The 18,382-nt window shown below is 50.0% G+C and overlaps 1 protein-coding gene across 1 annotated transcript in view; it reads left to right on the top strand.

The window, feature by feature from the left end:
* LOC119962486 (transforming growth factor beta-3 proprotein-like) overlaps positions 1 to 18,382 on the top strand; it is a 52,404-nt gene that overhangs the window by 10,722 nt on the left and 23,300 nt on the right. The window contains exon 2 of the mRNA XM_038790431.1: positions 10,145 to 10,305. Coding sequence (XP_038646359.1) covers positions 10,145 to 10,305 — 161 coding nt within the window. The remainder of the gene's footprint in view (positions 1 to 10,144; positions 10,306 to 18,382) is intronic.

Here is an 18,382-nt window from a genome sequence, read left to right as displayed (position 1 = left end):
GTGGGTACGGGTGAATTATGGGTTGCTGGGGCACTCGACAGCGGATTGTTGGTTACCTGCTCGAACCGAGCATAGAATGCATTAAGTTCATCGGGGAGGGGTGCGCTGCTGCCAGAGATACTGTTCGGCTTCGCTTTGTAGCCCGTTGTGTTGTTTAGTCTTTGCCACAACCGCCGAGATTGACATTGCAGTCTCTGAAATACTAATCTATTGACATTGCAGTACCTGAAATACTAGTCTAGTAATATTACAGTACCTGAATGTACATTACAGGACTTCAGTAAGGCCTTTGACAAGGTCCCTCATGGTAGACTGGTACAAAAGGTGAAGTCACACGGGATCAGGGGTGAGCTGGCAAGGTTGATACAGAACTGGCTAGGTCATAGAAGGCAGAAAGTAGCAATAGAAGGGTGCTTTTCTGATTGGAGGGCTGTGAGTGATAGGGACTCAATCGATGAGTCGAGCGCCATATCCCGTTCGTACGAGGGCATCTTTCAGCGGCTGTAGATGTCTGTTACTCTCCTCCTCGTCTGAGCTGATCCTGTGTATACGGAGGGCTTGTCCATAGGGGATGGCTTCTTTAATGTGTTTAGGGTGGAACCTGGAGAAGTGGAGCATTGTGAGGTTATCTGTGGGCTTGCGGTAAAGCAAAGTGCTGAGGTGACTGTCCTTGATGGAGATGAATGAGTGTATCCAAGAATGCAACTGAATTTGGAGAGTAGTCCATGGTGAGTCTGATGGTGGGATGGAACTTATTGATGTCACCGTGTAGTCGTTTCAGTAATTCTTCGCCGTGGGTCCAAAGGAAATAAATGTCATCGATGTATCTGGTGTATAACGCCGGTTGAAGGTCCTGTGCGGTGAGGAAATCTTGTTCAAACTTGTGCATAAAGATGTTGGCGTATTGCGGTGCAAATTTGGTCCCCATGGCTGGCCCAGAAATCCCCTTTTAGCACACAAACCCCGAATATCCACCTGCACCCCAAAGAGCCCTCATTTCGAGTGAAAGTCCCATCACTTCCCTTGTCTCCTTTAGCCCATACACCCGCATGCAGTGAAACAAGAAAGAAGAAAATACAGTCATGAGGTTATAGCGGCACATGGCCATTTCTCAATTTCTCAGTTCTGCCACAGTCCTTCTGCCTTTGCAAACTCCTCCGCTGCTTCCGCCGTTCCAAAATAAAAGTCCTTGAACTTGTAAGTCACCCTCAGCTTCGCTGGATATACCATGCTGCACTGCACCTTGCTAATGTACAGTGCCCTCTTCACCCGGTTGAAGGCAGCCCGCCTTCTCGCCAGCTCCACCGTAAAGACCTGGTATATACGTATACCAGCTCCAGCCCACTGCACCACCCGCTTCTGCTTTGCCCAGCACAGGACCTTCTCCTTTACACTGTACCCACGGAACCCACGGAAGCACAGGGTCACTACCCTTGGCAGCTCACCCGCCTTTGGTACAGGCCTCCACGACTGATGAGCCCGATCCAGTTCACATCGGGAGGTATCCTCCCCCCTCCCCCAATAGTTTCGCCAGCATAGCGGCAAAATACTCCGTCGGCCTCGGCCCTTCAACTCCTTCGGCAGCCCCACAATCCTCAAATTCTGTCGCCTGGATCTGTTTTCCAGGTCTTCCATTTTTCCTCGCAGATCCTTGTTAATCTCTATCGCCTTCCCCATCGAGGTAAGTTGATCACCGTGCTGCAATAATGTCTCCTCCACTTCCTTCAGCGCCTCCCCTTGCTCCCGCACCTCCGCCACTGCGCTCGTCACCGCCGTCGTCACCGGGGAAATCGCCTCCTCCACCAGCACACTCAAACCTCCTTCATCTCCTTCTTCATTGTCTCCATGCATTTTGTAAACTGCCTTTCGAATTCCGCAGCCATCACCGTAGTTATTTCTTCAGCCGTAAGCAATGCGGCCTCCTCTGGTGCTCCAGCCTCCATTTTCCTTGGTGACCCCGCGGTGACCTTTCCACTCCCCGACGGACCTTCAGCTGTTTTTTTTACGGGCTGGTCTGATTAGTAAGTGTTCCCCGACTTCAGCAGTCAAGGGTATTCAGCCTCTGATCTCCGGGTAAGCGTTCTCCAAGGCGGCCTACAGGATGCACGACAACGCAGAATCGCTGAGCAGAAACTTATAGCCAAGTTCCGCACACACGAGTGCGGCCTTAACCAGGACCTGGATTCATGTCGCATTACATTCATCCCCCACCATCTGGCCTGGACTTGCGAAATCCTACCAACTGTCCTGGTTTGAGACAATTCACATCTCTTTAACCTGGGGTTACCCCTACCTCTGGCTCTGTAAAGACTTAATTACCTGCAAAGGCTCGCATTGAAAGCATTGTCTGGCATCTTTGACTTTGTTTATAAATTTGTTTCTGGAACATACCTCTTCATTCACCTGAGGAAGGAGCAGTGCTCCGAAAGCTAGTGATTTGAAACAAACCTGTTGGACTTTAACCTGGTGTTGTAAGACTTCTTACTGTGCTCACCCCAGTCCAAAGCTGGCATCTCCACTTCATTGGACGGGGCATTGAGTATAAAAACTGGCAAGTCATGCTCCAGTTGTATAGAACCTTGGTAAGGCTGCACTTGGAATATTGCGCACAATTCTGGTCGCCACACTACCAGGAGGATGTGGAGGCTTTGGAGAGGGTACAGAGGAGGTTTACCAGGTTGTTGCCTGGTATGGAATGTGTTAGCTATACGGAGAGGCTAAATAACTTGGACTGTTTTCATTAGAAAGATGGAGGTTGAGGGTGACCTGATAGAGGTCTACAAGACTATGAGGGGAATGGATAGAGTGGATGGGCAGGCACTCTTTCCCAAGGTTTGGGGGGTGGGGGGAGGGTACAGTCACCAGGGGGCATAGGTTTAAGGTCCGTGGGGTAAAGTTTAGAGGAGACGTGCGAGGCAGGTTTTTTACACAGAGGGTGGTGAGTGCCTGGAACGCGTTGCCAGGGGAGGTTGGGGAATCAAATACATTAACGGCGTTCAAAAGGCATCTTGATAAATACATGGATAGGAGGTGTATAGAGGGATATGGCCCTAAGGGTTTTGGCAAAGGGTGGTATGACCAGCACAGGCTTGGAGGGCCGAAGGGCCTGTTCCTCTGCTGTTTTGTTCTTTGTTCTATCACAGTACCTGAGATAGGAGTCTATTGACATTGCAATACCTGAAATACTAGTCGCTTGACATTACAGCAACTGAAATACTAATCCAGTGGCGTCACATTACTTGAAATACTAGTCCATTGACATTACAGTACCTGAAATAATAATAATCTTTATTAGTGTCACAAGTAGGCTTACATTAACACTGCAATGAAGTTACTGTGAAAAGCCCCTAGTCGCCACATTCCGGAGCCTGTTCGGGTCACAGAGGGAGAATTCAGAATGTCCAATTCACCTAACAGCACGTCTTTCGGGACTTGTGGGAGGGAACCGGAGCACCCGGAGGAAACCCACGCACACACGGGGAGAACGTGCAGACTCCGCACAGACAGTGACCCAAGCCGGGAATCGAACCTGGGACCCTGGTGCTGTGAAGCAACAGTGCTAACCACCAACATTGCAACACCTGAAATGCGGGTCCAGTGACATTGTAACTCTCAGAGATTATTTTAGAGTCACCCAAACTCACGGTAGCGTGTCTACCGTGATATGCTGACACAGCCAGAGTTATACTTTGGTCTGCCATTGCCTCTGCTTGACGCCCAGTTTTTCATGGGATTCATCTACCCCAACAAATCCTACAGAATCTACCCCAACAAATCCTACAGAATCTACCCCAACAAATCCTACAGAATCTATCCCAACAAATCCTACAGAATCTATCCCAACAAATCCTACAGAATCTACCCCAACAAATCCTACAGAATCTACCCCAACAAATCCTACAGAATCTATCCCAACAAATCCTACAGAATCTACCCCAACAAATTCTACAGAATCTACCCCAACAAATCCTACAGAATCTACCCCAACAAATCCTACAGAATCTACCCCAACAAATCCTACAGAATCTATCCCAACAAATCCTACAGAATTATCCCGTAATTAAGAAGTTGTCCTGGTTAGAGCAGTTAAAACACGCAGGCCTCTTGATCTCACTCCTCAACACCATCCTTCCTGTGCTTCCAGCCGTCCCTTCTCATAGAAGGGAACATAATCCCTACAGTGCAGAATGAGGCTCTTCGGCCCATTGAATCTGGACCAGCCCTCTGAAAGAGCACCCTACCTAGTCCCAGTTCCCCGCCCTATCTCCATAAACCCAGTTAATCTTTTGACACTAAGGGAAATTTATCACGGCCAATCTACCTAACCTGCACATCTTTGGACTGTGGGAGGAAACTGGAGCACCCGGAGGAAACCCACGCACACACAGGGAGAACATGCAGACTCCGCACAGACAGTGACCCAGCGGGGAATCGAACCTGGGACCCTGGAGCTGTGAAGCCACAGTGCTAACCACAGTGACACTCATGGGTTCTCAGTTTCCTTTCACTTTCCCACCTTTGGGATAAGGGTTTCTCATAATCATCAGCCAGGTTTGCTGTCTGCCAGTTCCCAGTCTGTAACTCACTCCCGGGTATCTGTTATTCTATATATAAACCACCCTGAACCCCTCGATTAGATTCCAGTCTGTAACTCACTCCCAGGTATCTGTTATTCTATATATAAACCACGCCGAATCCCTCGATTAGATTCCAGTCTGTAACTCACTCCCGGGTATCTGTTATTCTATATATAAACCACCCTGAACCCCTCGATTAGATTCCAGTCTGTAACTCACTCCCGGGTATCTGTTATTCTATATATAAACCACACCGAACCCCTCGATTAGATTCCAGTCTGTAACTCACTCCCGGGTATCTGTTATTCTATATATAAACCACCCTGAACCCCTCGATTAGATTCCAGTCTGTAACTCACTCCCGGGTATCTGTTATTCTATATATAAACCACCCTGAACCCCTCGATTAGATTCCAGTCTGTACCTCACTCCCGGGTATCTGTTATTCTATATATAAACCACCCCGAACCCCTCGATTAGATTCCAGTCTGTAACTCACTCCCGGGTATCTGTTATTCTATATATAAACCACCCCGAGCCCCTCGATTAGATTCCAGTCTGTAACTCACTCCCGGGTATCTGTTATTCTATATATAAACCATCCCGAACCCCTCGATTAGATTCCAGTCTGTAACTCACTCCCGGGTATCTGTTATTCTGTATATAACCACCCCCAACACCTCGATTAGATTCCAGTCTGTAACTCATTCCCGGGTATCTGTTATTCTGTATATAACCACCCCAAACTCTTCGATTAGGTTCCAGTCTGTAACTCACTCCCGGGTATCTGTTATTCTATATATAAACCACCCTGAGTCCCTCAATTAGATTCCAGTCTGTAACTCACTCCCGGGTATCTGTTATTCTATATATAAACCACCCCGAACCCCTCGATTAGATTCCAGTCTGTAACTCACTCCCGGGGATCTGTTATTCTATATATAACCACCCTGAACCCCTCGATTAAATTCCAGTCTGTAACTCACTCCCGGGTATCTGTTATTCTATATATAAACCACCCCGAACCCCTCGATTAGATTCCAGTCTGTAACTCACTCCCGGGTATCTGTTATTCTATATATAAACCACCCCGAACCCCTCGATTAGATTCCAGTCTGTAACTCACTCCCGGGTATCTGTTATTCTATATATAAACCACCCCGAACCCCTCGATTAGATTCCAGTCTGTAACTCACTCCCGGGTACTTGTTATTCTATATATAAACCACCCCGAACCCCTCGATTAGATTCCAGTCTGTAACTCACTCCCGGGTATCTGTTATTCTATATATAAACCACCCCGAACCCCTCGATTAGATTCCAGTCTGTAACTCACTCCCGGGTATCTGTTATTCTATATATAAACCACCCCGAACCCCTCGATTAGATTCCAGTCTGTAACTCACTCCCGGGTATCTGTTATTCTATATATAAACCACCCCGAACACCTCGATTAGATTCCTGTCTGTAACTCACTCCCGGGTATCTGTTATTCTATATATAAACCACCCTGAACCCCTCGATTAGATTCCAGTCTGTAACTCACTCCCGGGTATCTGTTATTCTATATATAAACCACCCTGAACCCCTCAATTAGATTCCAGTCTGTAACTCACTCCCTGGTATCTGTTATTCTATATATAAACCACCCCGAACCCCTCGATTAGATTCCAGTCTGTAACTCACTCCCGGGGATCTGTTATTCTATATATAACCACCCTGAACACCTCGATTAGATTCCAGTCTGTAACTCACTCCCGGGTATCTGTTATTCTATATATAAACCACCCCGAACCCCTCGATTAGATTCCAGTCTGTAACTCACTCCCGGGTATCTGTTATTCTATATATAAACCACCCTGAACCCCTCGATTAGATTCCAGTCTGTAACTCACTCCCGGGTATCTGTTATTCTATATATAAACCACCCTGAACCCCTCGATTAGATTCCAGTCTGTAACTCACTCCCGGGTACTTGTTATTCTATATATAAACCACCCCGAACCCCTCGATTAGATTCCAGTCTGTAACTCACTCCCGGGTATCTGTTATTCTATATATAAACCACCCCGAACCCCTCGATTAGATTCCAGTCTGTAACTCACTCCCGGGTATCTGTTATTCTATATATAAACCACCCCGAACCCCTCGATTAGATTCCAGTCTGTAACTCACTCCCGGGTATCTGTTATTCTATATATAAACCACCCCGAACACCTCGATTAGATTCCAGTCTGTAACTCACTCCCGGGTATCTGTTATTCTATATATAAACCACCCTGAACCCCTCGATTAGATTCCAGTCTGTAACTCACTCCCGGGTATCTGTTATTCTATATATAAACCACCCTGAACCCCTCGATTAGATTCCAGTCTGTAACTCACTCCCGGGTATCTGTTATTCTATATATAAACCACCCCGAACACCTCGATTAGATTCCAGTCTGTAACTCACTCCCGGGTATCTGTTATTCTATATATAAACCACCCTGAACCCCTCGATTAGATTCCAGTCTGTAACTCACTCCCGGGTACCTGTTATTCTATATATAAACCACCCCGAACCCCTCGATTAGATTCCAGTCTGTAACTCACTCCCGGGTATCTGTTATTCTATATATAAACCACCCCGAACCCCTCGATTAGATTCCAGTCTGTAACTCACTCCCGGGTATCTGTTATTCTATATATAAACCACCCCGAACCCCTCGATTAGATTCCAGTCTGTAACTCACTCCCGGGTATCTGTTATTCTATATATAAACCACCCCGAACACCTCGATTAGATTCCAGTCTGTAACTCACTCCCGGGTATCTGTTATTCTATATATAAACCACCCTGAACCCCTCGATTAGATTCCAGTCTGTAACTCACTCCCGGGTATCTGTTATTCTATATATAAACCACCCTGAACCCCTCGATTAGATTCCAGTCTGTAACTCACTCCCGGGTATCTGTTATTCTATATATAAACCACCCCGAACACCTCGATTAGATTCCAGTCTGTAACTCACTCCCGGGTATCTGTTATTCTATATATAAACCACCCTGAACCCCTCGATTAGATTCCAGTCTGTAACTCACTCCCGGGTATCTGTTATTCTATATATAAACCATCCCGAACCCCTCGATTAGATTCCAGTCTGTAACTCACTCCCGGGTATCTGTTATTCTATATATAAACCACCCTGAACCCCTCGATTAGATTCCAATCTGTAACTCACTCCCGGGTATCTGTTATTCTATATATAAACCACCCCGAACCCCTCGATTAGATTCCAGTCTGTAACTCACTCCCGGGTGTCTGTTATTCTATATATAAACCACCCTGAACCCCTCGATTAGATTCCAGTCTGTAACTCACTCCCGGGTATCTGTTATTCTATATATAAACCACCCTGAACCCCTCGATTAGATTCCAGTCTGTACCTCACTCCCGGGTATCTGTTATTCTATATATAAACCACCCCGAATCCCTCGATTAGATTCCAGTCTGTAACTCACTCCCGGGTATCTGTTATTCTATATATAAACCACCCCGAGCCCCTCGATTAGATTCCAGTCTGTAACTCACTCCCGGGTATCTGTTATTCTATATATAAACCATCCCGAACCCCTTGATTAGATTCCAGTCTGTAACTCATTCCCGGGTATCTGTTATTCTGTATATAACCACCCCAAACTCTTCGATTAGGTTCCAGTCTGTAACTCACTCCCGGGTATCTGTTATTCTATATATAAACCACCCTGAACCCCTCAATTAGATTCCAGTATGTAACTCACTCCCGGGTATCTGTTATTCTATATATAAACCACCCCGAACCCCTCGATTAGATTCCAGTTTGTAACTCACTCCCGGGGATCTGTTATTCTATATATAACCACCCTGAACCCCTCGATTAGATTCCAGTCTGTAACTCACTCCCGGGTATCTGTTATTCTATATATGAACCCCTCGATTAGATTCCAGTCTGTAACTCACTCCCGGGTATCTGTTATTCTATATATAAACCACCCCGAACCCCTCGATTAGATTCCAGTCTGTAACTCACTCCCGGGTATCTGTTATTCTATATATAAACCACCCCGAACCCCTCGATTAGATTCCAGTCTGTAACTCATTCCCGGGTACTTGTTATTCTATATATAAACCACCCCGAACCCCTCGATTAGATTCCAGTCTGTAACTCACTCCCGGGTACCTGTTATTCTATATATAAACCACCCAGAACCCCTCGATTAGATTCCAGTCTGTAACTCGCTCCCGGGTATCTGTTATTCTATATATAAACCACCCCGAACCCCTCGATTAGATTCCAGTCTGTAACTCACTCCCGGGTATCTGTTATTCTATATATAAACCACCCCGAACACCTCGATTAGATTCCAGTCTGTAACTCACTCCCGGGTATCTGTTATTCTATATATAAACCACCCTGAACCCCTCGATTAGATTCCAGTCTGTAACTCACTCCCGGGTATCTGTTATTCTATATATAAACCACCCCGAACACCTCGATTAGATTCCAGTCTGTAACTCACTCCCGGGTATCTGTTATTCTATATATAAACCACCCTGAACCCCTCGATTAGATTCCAGTCTGTAACTCACTCCCGGGTACCTGTTATTCTATATATAAACCACCCCGAACCCCTCGATTAGATTCCAGTCTGTAACTCACTCCCGGGTATCTGTTATTCTATATATAAACCACCCCGAACCCCTCGATTAGATTCCAGTCTGTAACTCACTCCCGGGTATCTGTTATTCTATATATAAACCACCCCGAACCCCTCGATTAGATTCCAGTCTGTAACTCACTCCCGGGTATCTGTTATTCTATATATAAACCACCCCGAACACCTCGATTAGATTCCAGTCTGTAACTCACTCCCGGGTATCTGTTATTCTATATATAAACCACCCTGAACCCCTCGATTAGATTCCAGTCTGTAACTCACTCCCGGGTATCTGTTATTCTATATATAAACCACCCTGAACCCCTCGATTAGATTCCAGTCTGTAACTCACTCCCGGGTATCTGTTATTCTATATATAAACCACCCCGAACACCTCGATTAGATTCCAGTCTGTAACTCACTCCCGGGTATCTGTTATTCTATATATAAACCACCCTGAACCCCTCGATTAGATTCCAGTCTGTAACTCACTCCCAGGTATCTGTTATTCTATATATAAACCACCCTGAACCCCTCGATTAGATTCCAATCTGTAACTCACTCCCGGGTATCTGTTATTCTATATATAAACCACCCCGAACCCCTCGATTAGATTCCAGTCTGTAACTCACTCCCGGGTATCTGTTATTCTATATATAAACCACCCCGAACCCCTCGATTAGATTCCAGTCTGTAACTCACTCCCAGGTATCTGTTATTCTATATATAAACCACCCTAAACCCCTCGATTAGATTCCAGTCTGTAACTCACTCCCAATATTCTTCTGTTGTTTTTGGAATCTGGGATTGAATCCAGTTGTTGACGTTACAGTTTTCTGACCTGGAAGTTGCCAGTTGGAATGATGGTGCTGATTTGTTTTTCCAGATGATGTCAGTTCTTGCCGAGGGATCACATCAAAGATTTTCCGATTCAATGTATCCTCTATGGAGAAGAATGTTTCCAATCTCTTCCGGGCAGAATTCCGGGCTCTCCGTGTTCCAAACATGAATGCAAAACGTAATGAGCAGAGGATTGAAGTGTATCAGGTAGGGAGACCGACAATGACTAATATTCCCCAGTCAGTGAACCTCATTCTCAGCCTTTTGCTCTCCTGATCTGTACGTTTTCAGAGGAACGGCACGATAGCACAGCGGTTAGCACAGTTCCTTACAGCGCCAGGGTCCCAGGTTCGATTCCCGCCTTGGGTCGCTGTCTGTGCGGAGTCTGCACGTTCTCCCCGTGTCTGCGTGGGTTTCCTCCGGGTGCTCCGGTTTCCTCCCACAGTCCAAAGATGTGCAGGTTTGGTGAATTGGACATGCTGAATTCGTCCTCTGTGACCCAAACAGACGGCGGAATGTGGCAACTAGGGGCTTTTCACAGTAACTTCATTGCAGTGTGACTACATCTAATATACAGTTAGTGGTGACTACCAAACAGTGTTAATGTAAGACTACTTGTGGCAATAATAAAGATTATAGATGATTATTATGTCCAGGAACCATGGTGAACCCTGTTTCATTATCCCTCTCCTCACTCAACCTGGACATTCAGGTCATTGTAACAACTTAGCTCATTGCCCCAGTGAAACAGAACTACGAGGGTTAGTAGCACAGTAGGAAGCAATTCAGCCCATTCTATGCTGCCAAGAAAATCCTATCCTAGAAAATTCCCACCCTCCACTTCTCTCCTGTCCTATCTACCGCTTCAAGTATTTAGCCAATTTTCTCTTCCGTGCTGTTTCGAAAATAATAAGTAAAAATGACCATGGAGCTATTAGATTGATATTAACACACAACTCTTTAGCTCCAGTCCCATATCATTTCCCACTCAAATGGCCCAGCCAATTATTCAGTTTATATAAAACCCCCGAAGAATAGTTCAAGAAACCGACCCACCCTCACCTTCCCAGTGCAAGTAGGGGTGGCCATAAATAGTGGTGGAGAACGAGTAATAAACACGAGGTTAATTGTCCTGAACAGGGTATGGACCATGTAGTAATCCAGGAGACATGAAGATAAAAGTGAAATCAGATTTATTTGAACTCCGAAGTAAATCCGGAGTTAGCCCGGGACTAACGGGAACTCCCAGCCCGGGGACAGGAACCCACAGTCCGGGACTAACGGGAACTCCCAGCCCGGGACTAACGGGAACTCCCAGCCCGGGACTAACGGGAACTCCCAGCCCGGGGCTAACGGGAACTCCCAGCCCGGGACTAACGGGAACTCCCAGTCCGGGACTAACGGGAACTCCCAGTCCGGGACTAACGGGAACTCCCAGCCTGGGACTAACGGGAACTCCCAGCCCGGGACTAACGGGAACTCCCAGCCCGGGACTAACGGGAACTCCCAGCCCGGGACTAACGGGAACTCCCAGCCCGGGACTAACGGGAACTCCCAGCCCGGGGCTAACGGGAACTCCCAGTCCGGGACTAACGGGAACTCCCAGTCCGGGACTAACGGGAACCCCCAGCCTGGGACTAACGGGAACTCCCCAGTCCGGGGACAGGAACTCCCAACCCGGGACTAACGGGAACTCCCAGCCTGGGGCGGGAACTCCCAGCCCGGGACTAACGGGAACTCCCAGCCCGGGACTAACGGGAACTCCCAGCCCGTGACTAACGGGAACTCCCAGCCCGGGGACAGGAACTCCCAGCCCGGGACTAACGGGAACTCCCAGCCCGTGACTAACGGGAACTCCCAGCCCGGGGACAGGAACTCCCAGCCCGGGACTAACGGGAACTCCCAGCCCGGGACTAACGGGAACTCCCAGCCCGGGACTAACGGAAACTCCCAGCCCGGGGACGGGAACTCCCAGCCCGGGACTAACGGGAACTCCCAGCCCGGGACTAACGGGAACTCCCAGCCGGGGACAGGAACTCCCAACCCGGGACTAACGGGAACTCCCAGCCCGGGACTAACGGGAACTCCCAGCCCGGGACTAACGGGAACTCCCATCCCGGGGACGGGAACTCCCAGCCCGGGACTAACGGGAACTCCCGGCCCGGGACTAACGGGAACTCCCGGCCCGGGACTAACGGGAACTCCCGGCCCGGGACTAACGGGAACTCCCGGCCCGGGACTAACGGGAACTCCCGGCCCGGGACTAACGGGAACTCCCGGCCCGGGACTAACGGGAACTCCCGGCCCGGGACTAACGGGAACTCCCGGCCCGGGACTAACGGGAACTCCCGGCCCGGGACTAACGGGAACTCCCGGCCCGGGACTAACGGAACTCCCGGCCCGGGACTAACGGGAACTCCCGGCCCGGGACTAACGGGACTCCGGCCCGTGACTAACGGAACTCCCGGCCCGGGACTAACGGGAACTCCCGGCCGGGACTAACGGGAACTCCCGGCCCGGGACTAACGGAACTCCCGGCCCGGGACTAACGGGAACTCCCGGCCCGGGACTAACGGGAACTCCCGCCCGGGACTAACGGGAAACTCCCGGCCCGGGACTAACGGGAACTCCCAGGCCCGGACTAACGGGAACTTACTCCCGGCCCGGGACTAACGGGAACTCCCGCCCTGGACTACGGGAACTCCCGGCCCGGGACTAACGGAACTCCCGGCCCGGACTACGGGAACTCCCGGCCCGGGGACTAACGGGAACTCCCGGCCCGGGGAACTAACGGGAACTCCCGGCCCGGGACTAACGGGAACTCCCGGCCCGGGACTAACGGGAACTCCCGGCCCGGGACTAACGGGAACTCCCGGCCCGGGACTAACGGGAACTCCCGGCCCGGGACTAACGGGAACTCCCGGCCCGGGACTAACGGGAACTCCCGGCCCGGGACTAACGGGAACTCCCAGCCCGGGACTAACGGGAACTCCCGGCCCGGGACTAACGGGAACTCCCGGCCCGGGACTAACGGGAACTCCCGGCCCGGGACTAACGGGAACTCCCGGCCCGGGACTAACGGGAACTCCCGGCCCGGGACTAACGGGAACTCCCGGCCCGGGACTAACGGGAACTCCCGGCCCGGGACTAACGGGAACTCCCGGCCCGGGACTAACGGGAACTCCCGGCCCGGGACTAACGGGAACTCCCGGCCCGGGACTAACGGGAACTCCCGGCCCGGGGCTAACGGGAACTCCCAGCCCGGGACTAACGGGAACTCCCAGCCCGGGACTAACGGGAACTCCCAGCCCGGGAATAACGGGAACTCCCAGCCCGGGACTAACGGGAACTCCCAGCCCGGGGACGGGAACTCCCAGCCCGGGACTAACGGGAACTCCCCAGTCTGGGACCAACGGGAACTCCCAGCCCGGGGACGGGAACTCCCAGCCCGGGACTAACGTGAACTCCCAGCCCGGGACTAACGGGAACTCCCAGCCCGGGACTAACGGGAACTCCCCAGTCGGGCTAACGGGAACTCCCCAGTCTGGGACCAACGGGAACTCCCAGCCCGGGGACGGGAACTCCCAGCCCGGGACTAACGTGAACTCCCAGCCCGGGACTAACGGGAACTCCCAGCCCGGGACTAACGGGAACTCCCCAGTCGGGCTAACGGGAACTCCCAGCCCGGGATTAACGGGAACTCCCCAGTCTGGGACTAACGGGAACGCACCCCCGCCTTAAGCGAGGCCATCGTCGCCATCTGATGTTTTTTGAAATGCTTCGAGAACAGCAGTTTGAATTCCCCAGCCATCACCTCCATCAGCTTCTCCACCGCGATGGGTGCAGCCCCACTCGACGGGCTCTCTCCCGCCATCTTTCTCCACTACCCCCCTCGATGCAGTTGGTGGCAGACTTTCTCTCGCTGCCTTCTTCCCAAGATCCTTTTTGCCGTTTTTTGCCATTCTGTAAGTGCCCGAAGACACCTCACAAATCCTCACCAACAAATCTTCACCAAACACTGGGCTAAAAAGGCATTAAAGAGAAGCTCTGGCAGGAGCCAGCAAACATGCGACCTCCACATACATGCTATACCCGGAAATTATCCACGACCTTGGTGAGGTCAGAGCTGGAACAGAGCGTGCAGTTTGGGTCTCCTCATGAAGGAAGAATATGTAGATTCAGAGGGAATGCACTGAGGCATGTTTGACTGGCTCCTGGGATGGGGTGGTTGGCCTATGAGGAGAGATTAAGTAGATGCGGCCTATATTCCCTGGAGTTTAGACGAAATAGAGGTGAGTAATGGAGTAACCTCGGCTGGGGCTGTCGCCCAGTTAAGGACGGCAATCCTGGCTGACAGCTGTGTCACGGCCGGCAGTAACTATTACTGAGGCTGCAGGGAGAGGGTGTCTCAGTGGCCAAGTGCCCTCAAAGGCAGGTATGTTGGCTTTGACAAGCAGACACTAACGATTGGAGACGGGGCAAGAGGGAGGGAGTCATGGTGCAGCAGAGGTGCTGTTGGCTTGGGGGTCATGGATCACTCAGAAAGGAGGGATTCTCACCTCAACCTGGTGCGAGAGTGCCAGGGTTTACCCAGCGGTCTGCCCACCTGGTGCGAGAGCGCCAGGGTTTACCCAGCGGTCTGCCCACCTGGTGCGAGAGCGCCAGGGTTTACCCAGCGGCCTGCCCACCTGGTGCGAGAGCGCCAGGGTTTACCCAGCGGTCTGCCCACCTGGTGCGAGAGCGCCAGGGTTTACCCAGCGGTCTGCCCACCTGGTGCGAGAGCGCCAGGGTTTACCCAGCGGTCTGCCCACCTGGTGCGAGAGCGCCAGGGTTTACCCAACAGTCTGCCCACCTGCCAGTGGGGCTCCTTCCCACAAGGGCAAACTGCCATTGGAAGTGGCCCAAGATTGAGGGGGCGGTGGCGTAGTGGTATTGTTGCTGGACTAGTAAATCAGACACCCAGGATAATGATCTGGGGATCCAGGTGATGGAATTTAAACTCAAAACAAATCTGGAATTAAAAGTCTAATGCTGACCATGTAACCAGTGTCGATTGTTATAAAAACCCATCGGGTTCACTAATGTCCTTTAGGGAAGGAAATCTGCCGGCCTTACCCGGCTTGGCCTACATGTGACTCCAGACCCACAGCAATATGATTGACTCTGAAATGGCCGAGCGAGACACTCTGTTGTATTCAACCGCTACGAAAACATAAAAAGGAAATGAATCCGGACGGACCACCCGGCATTGATCCAGGCACTGGAACCGGTAACGGCAAACCCAGCCCTGCCGACCCTGCAATGTTACTAATATCTGGGGGCTTCCCAGCCCTGCCGACCCTGCAATGTTACTAATATCTGGGGGCTTCCCAGCCCTGCCGACCCTGCAATGTTACTAATATCTGGGGGCTTCCCAGCCCTGCCGACCCTGCAATGTTACTAATATCTGGGGGCTTCCCAGCCCTGCCGACCCTGCAATGTTACTAATATCTGGGGGCTTCCCAGCCCTGCCGACCCTGCAATGTTACTAATATCTGGGGGCTTGGGCCAAAGTTGGGAGAGCAACAGCCTGACATAGTCACACTGACAGAATCATACCTTACAATGTCCCAGACACCACTATCCCCATTCCTGAGTCCTGTCTCACCGGCAGGACAGACCCAGCAGAGGGGCCAGCACAGTGGGATATAGTCAAGAAGGAGCTGACCTGGGAATCTCGTGGCTTCTGGTTTAACATGGATAAGGAAACCTCCTGCTGGTTACCATGTACCTGCCACCATCAGCTGATGATTCAGTTCTCCTCCATGTTGAACACCACGTGGAGGAAGCACTGAGGGTGGCAAGGGCACAGAATGCACTCTGGGTGGGGGGACTTAAATGTCTGTTGTTATGGGTCAGGGTTTAGAGAACCCCAAAGAGTATCATGGAGTTCACCTGACCCACAACTTTGAATAGATTGTGGTTATGGGGAGCACACGGGCCTACTCTGCAGGTGTGGTGCCACGGACATTTACAGTACTTTTAAATTAAAACAATGTTTATTTATGAAACCAGTTAACACTTCGTAAACCCACAGTAAACATCTTAACAACTATCAGCACCAATATATCCCCCAAAGAATACAGTACTCTATAAGTAACTCTTAATCTTTCCATGCTACATCCATAAGACATAAAAACCCTTTTTACAGAATGACATCAGGTTTAACTTCTCGACAGAAACAGGAATTATTTTTAAATCACCAAAGGATCTGGAGACAGTCTTTAGATTGCAGAGAGAGACTAATACACCTTCTGGCTGTGAGTGCAGCTATCCAGCTCTCAAAACAAAACTAAACACACCCCGTAGCAAACAGCCCAAAGTGAAAGTAAAAGCACACAGACAGCCCAGCGCCACCCACACTCTGACATCGCTGATAAACACCCATTTCTTAAAGATACATCCACTACAGCTATTTTATAAATACACATTTCTTATAGGTACTCTCACATGACACTATCACCAAGAGTGGCTCCATAGACCGAGCTGGCCGGGGCCTAAAGGACAATAGCTGCTACTTTGGAACTGCAGCAGGTGGTAAGGGAACCAACAAGAAGGAAAAACATACTTGACCTCATCCTCACCAACCTGCCTGCTGCAGATGCATCTGCCCATGACAGTATCAGTAGAAGAGACCACCATACAATCCTTGTGGAGACAAATCCCGTCTTCACATTGAGGATACCCTCCATCGCGTTGTGTGGCACTACCACCTTGCCAAATGGGATAGACTTCAAACCGATCTAGAAAATCAAGACTGGACATCCATGAGTGCCAAACAGGATAAGGAGCAAGTAATAGACAGAGCGAAGCGATTCCATAATAAACACATCAGATCTAAGCTCTGCAGCCCTCCCACATCCAGCCATGAATGGCGGTGGACAATTAAACAACTCACTGGAGGAGGAGGCTCCACAAATATCCCCATCCTCAATGATGGAGGAGCCCAGCACATTTATGCAAAAGACGAGGCTGAGGCATTCGCAACAATCTTCAGCCAGAAGTGCCGAGTGGATGATCCATCTCGGTCTCCTCCGGAGGTCCCCAGCATCACAGATGTCAGTCTTCAGCCAATACGATTCATTCCACGTGATATCAAGAAATGGCTGAAGGCACTGGATACTGCGCAAAGGCTCTGGGCCCTGACAATATTCCAGCAACAGTACTGAAGGATTGTGTTCTGGAACTTGCCGCACCCCTAGCCAAGCTGTTCCAGTACAGCTACAACACTGGCATCTACCCAGCAATGGGGAAAGTTGCCCAGGTGTGTCCTGTACACAAGAAACAGGACAAATCCAACCCAGCCAATTACCACCCTATCAGTCTACTCTCCATCATCAGCAAAGTGATGGAAGGAGTTGTTGACAGTGCTATCAAGCGGCACTTACTCAGCAATAACCTGCTCACAGTCGCTCAGTTTGGGTTCCGCCAGGGTCACTCAGCTCCTGACCTCATTACAGCCTTGGTTCAAACATGGAAAATAGAGATGAATGCCAGAGGTGAGGTGAGAGTGACTGCCCTTGACATCAAGGCAACATTTGACCGAGTATAGAATCAAGGAGCCTGAACTAAACAGGAGTCGGAATCAGGGGGAAAACTCTCCGCTGGTTGGAGTCATCCCTGGCACAAAGGAAGATGTTTGTGGTAGTTGGAGGTCAATCATCTCAGTTCCAGGACATCAGTGCAGGAGTTCCTCAAGGTCGTGTCCGAGGCCCAATCACCTTCAGCTGCTTCATCAGTGACCTTCCCCCCATCATAATGTCAGAACTGGGGATGTTCGCTAATGACTGCACAATGTTCAAAACCATTCGCGATTCCTCAGATAATGAAGCAGTCCATGTTCAAATGCAGCAAGATCCGGACAATATCCAGGCTTGGGCTGACAACTGGCAAGTTACATTTGTGCCACACAAGTGCCAGACAATGACCATTTCCTACAAGAGATGATCTAACTATCACCCCATGTCATTCAATGGCATGACCATTGCTGAATCCCCACAATCAACATCCTGAAGGTTACCATTGATCGGTAACTGTATTGGACTAAACCATATTTTCGCAACATCCGATAAGGCATGGTGGTGGGAAGACCATGGGCACCCTTCCTGATTCTTTCTCCCTCCCACATTGCCAGCCCTTCCCACATTCCTGCCTGCATCCAATTGGCCAGGAAAGTTCAGCTCAAAGAATTCCTCAAGCACTTTTGAAGGATAGATGTTGGGAAGATGTTTCCGCTGGCTGGGAA

Source organism: Scyliorhinus canicula, chromosome 2 (genome assembly GCF_902713615.1).
Source record: "Scyliorhinus canicula chromosome 2, sScyCan1.1, whole genome shotgun sequence".
NCBI classification, from domain to species: domain Eukaryota; kingdom Metazoa; phylum Chordata; class Chondrichthyes; order Carcharhiniformes; family Scyliorhinidae; genus Scyliorhinus; species Scyliorhinus canicula.
This window is presented reverse-complemented; position numbering and strand designations above follow the sequence as displayed.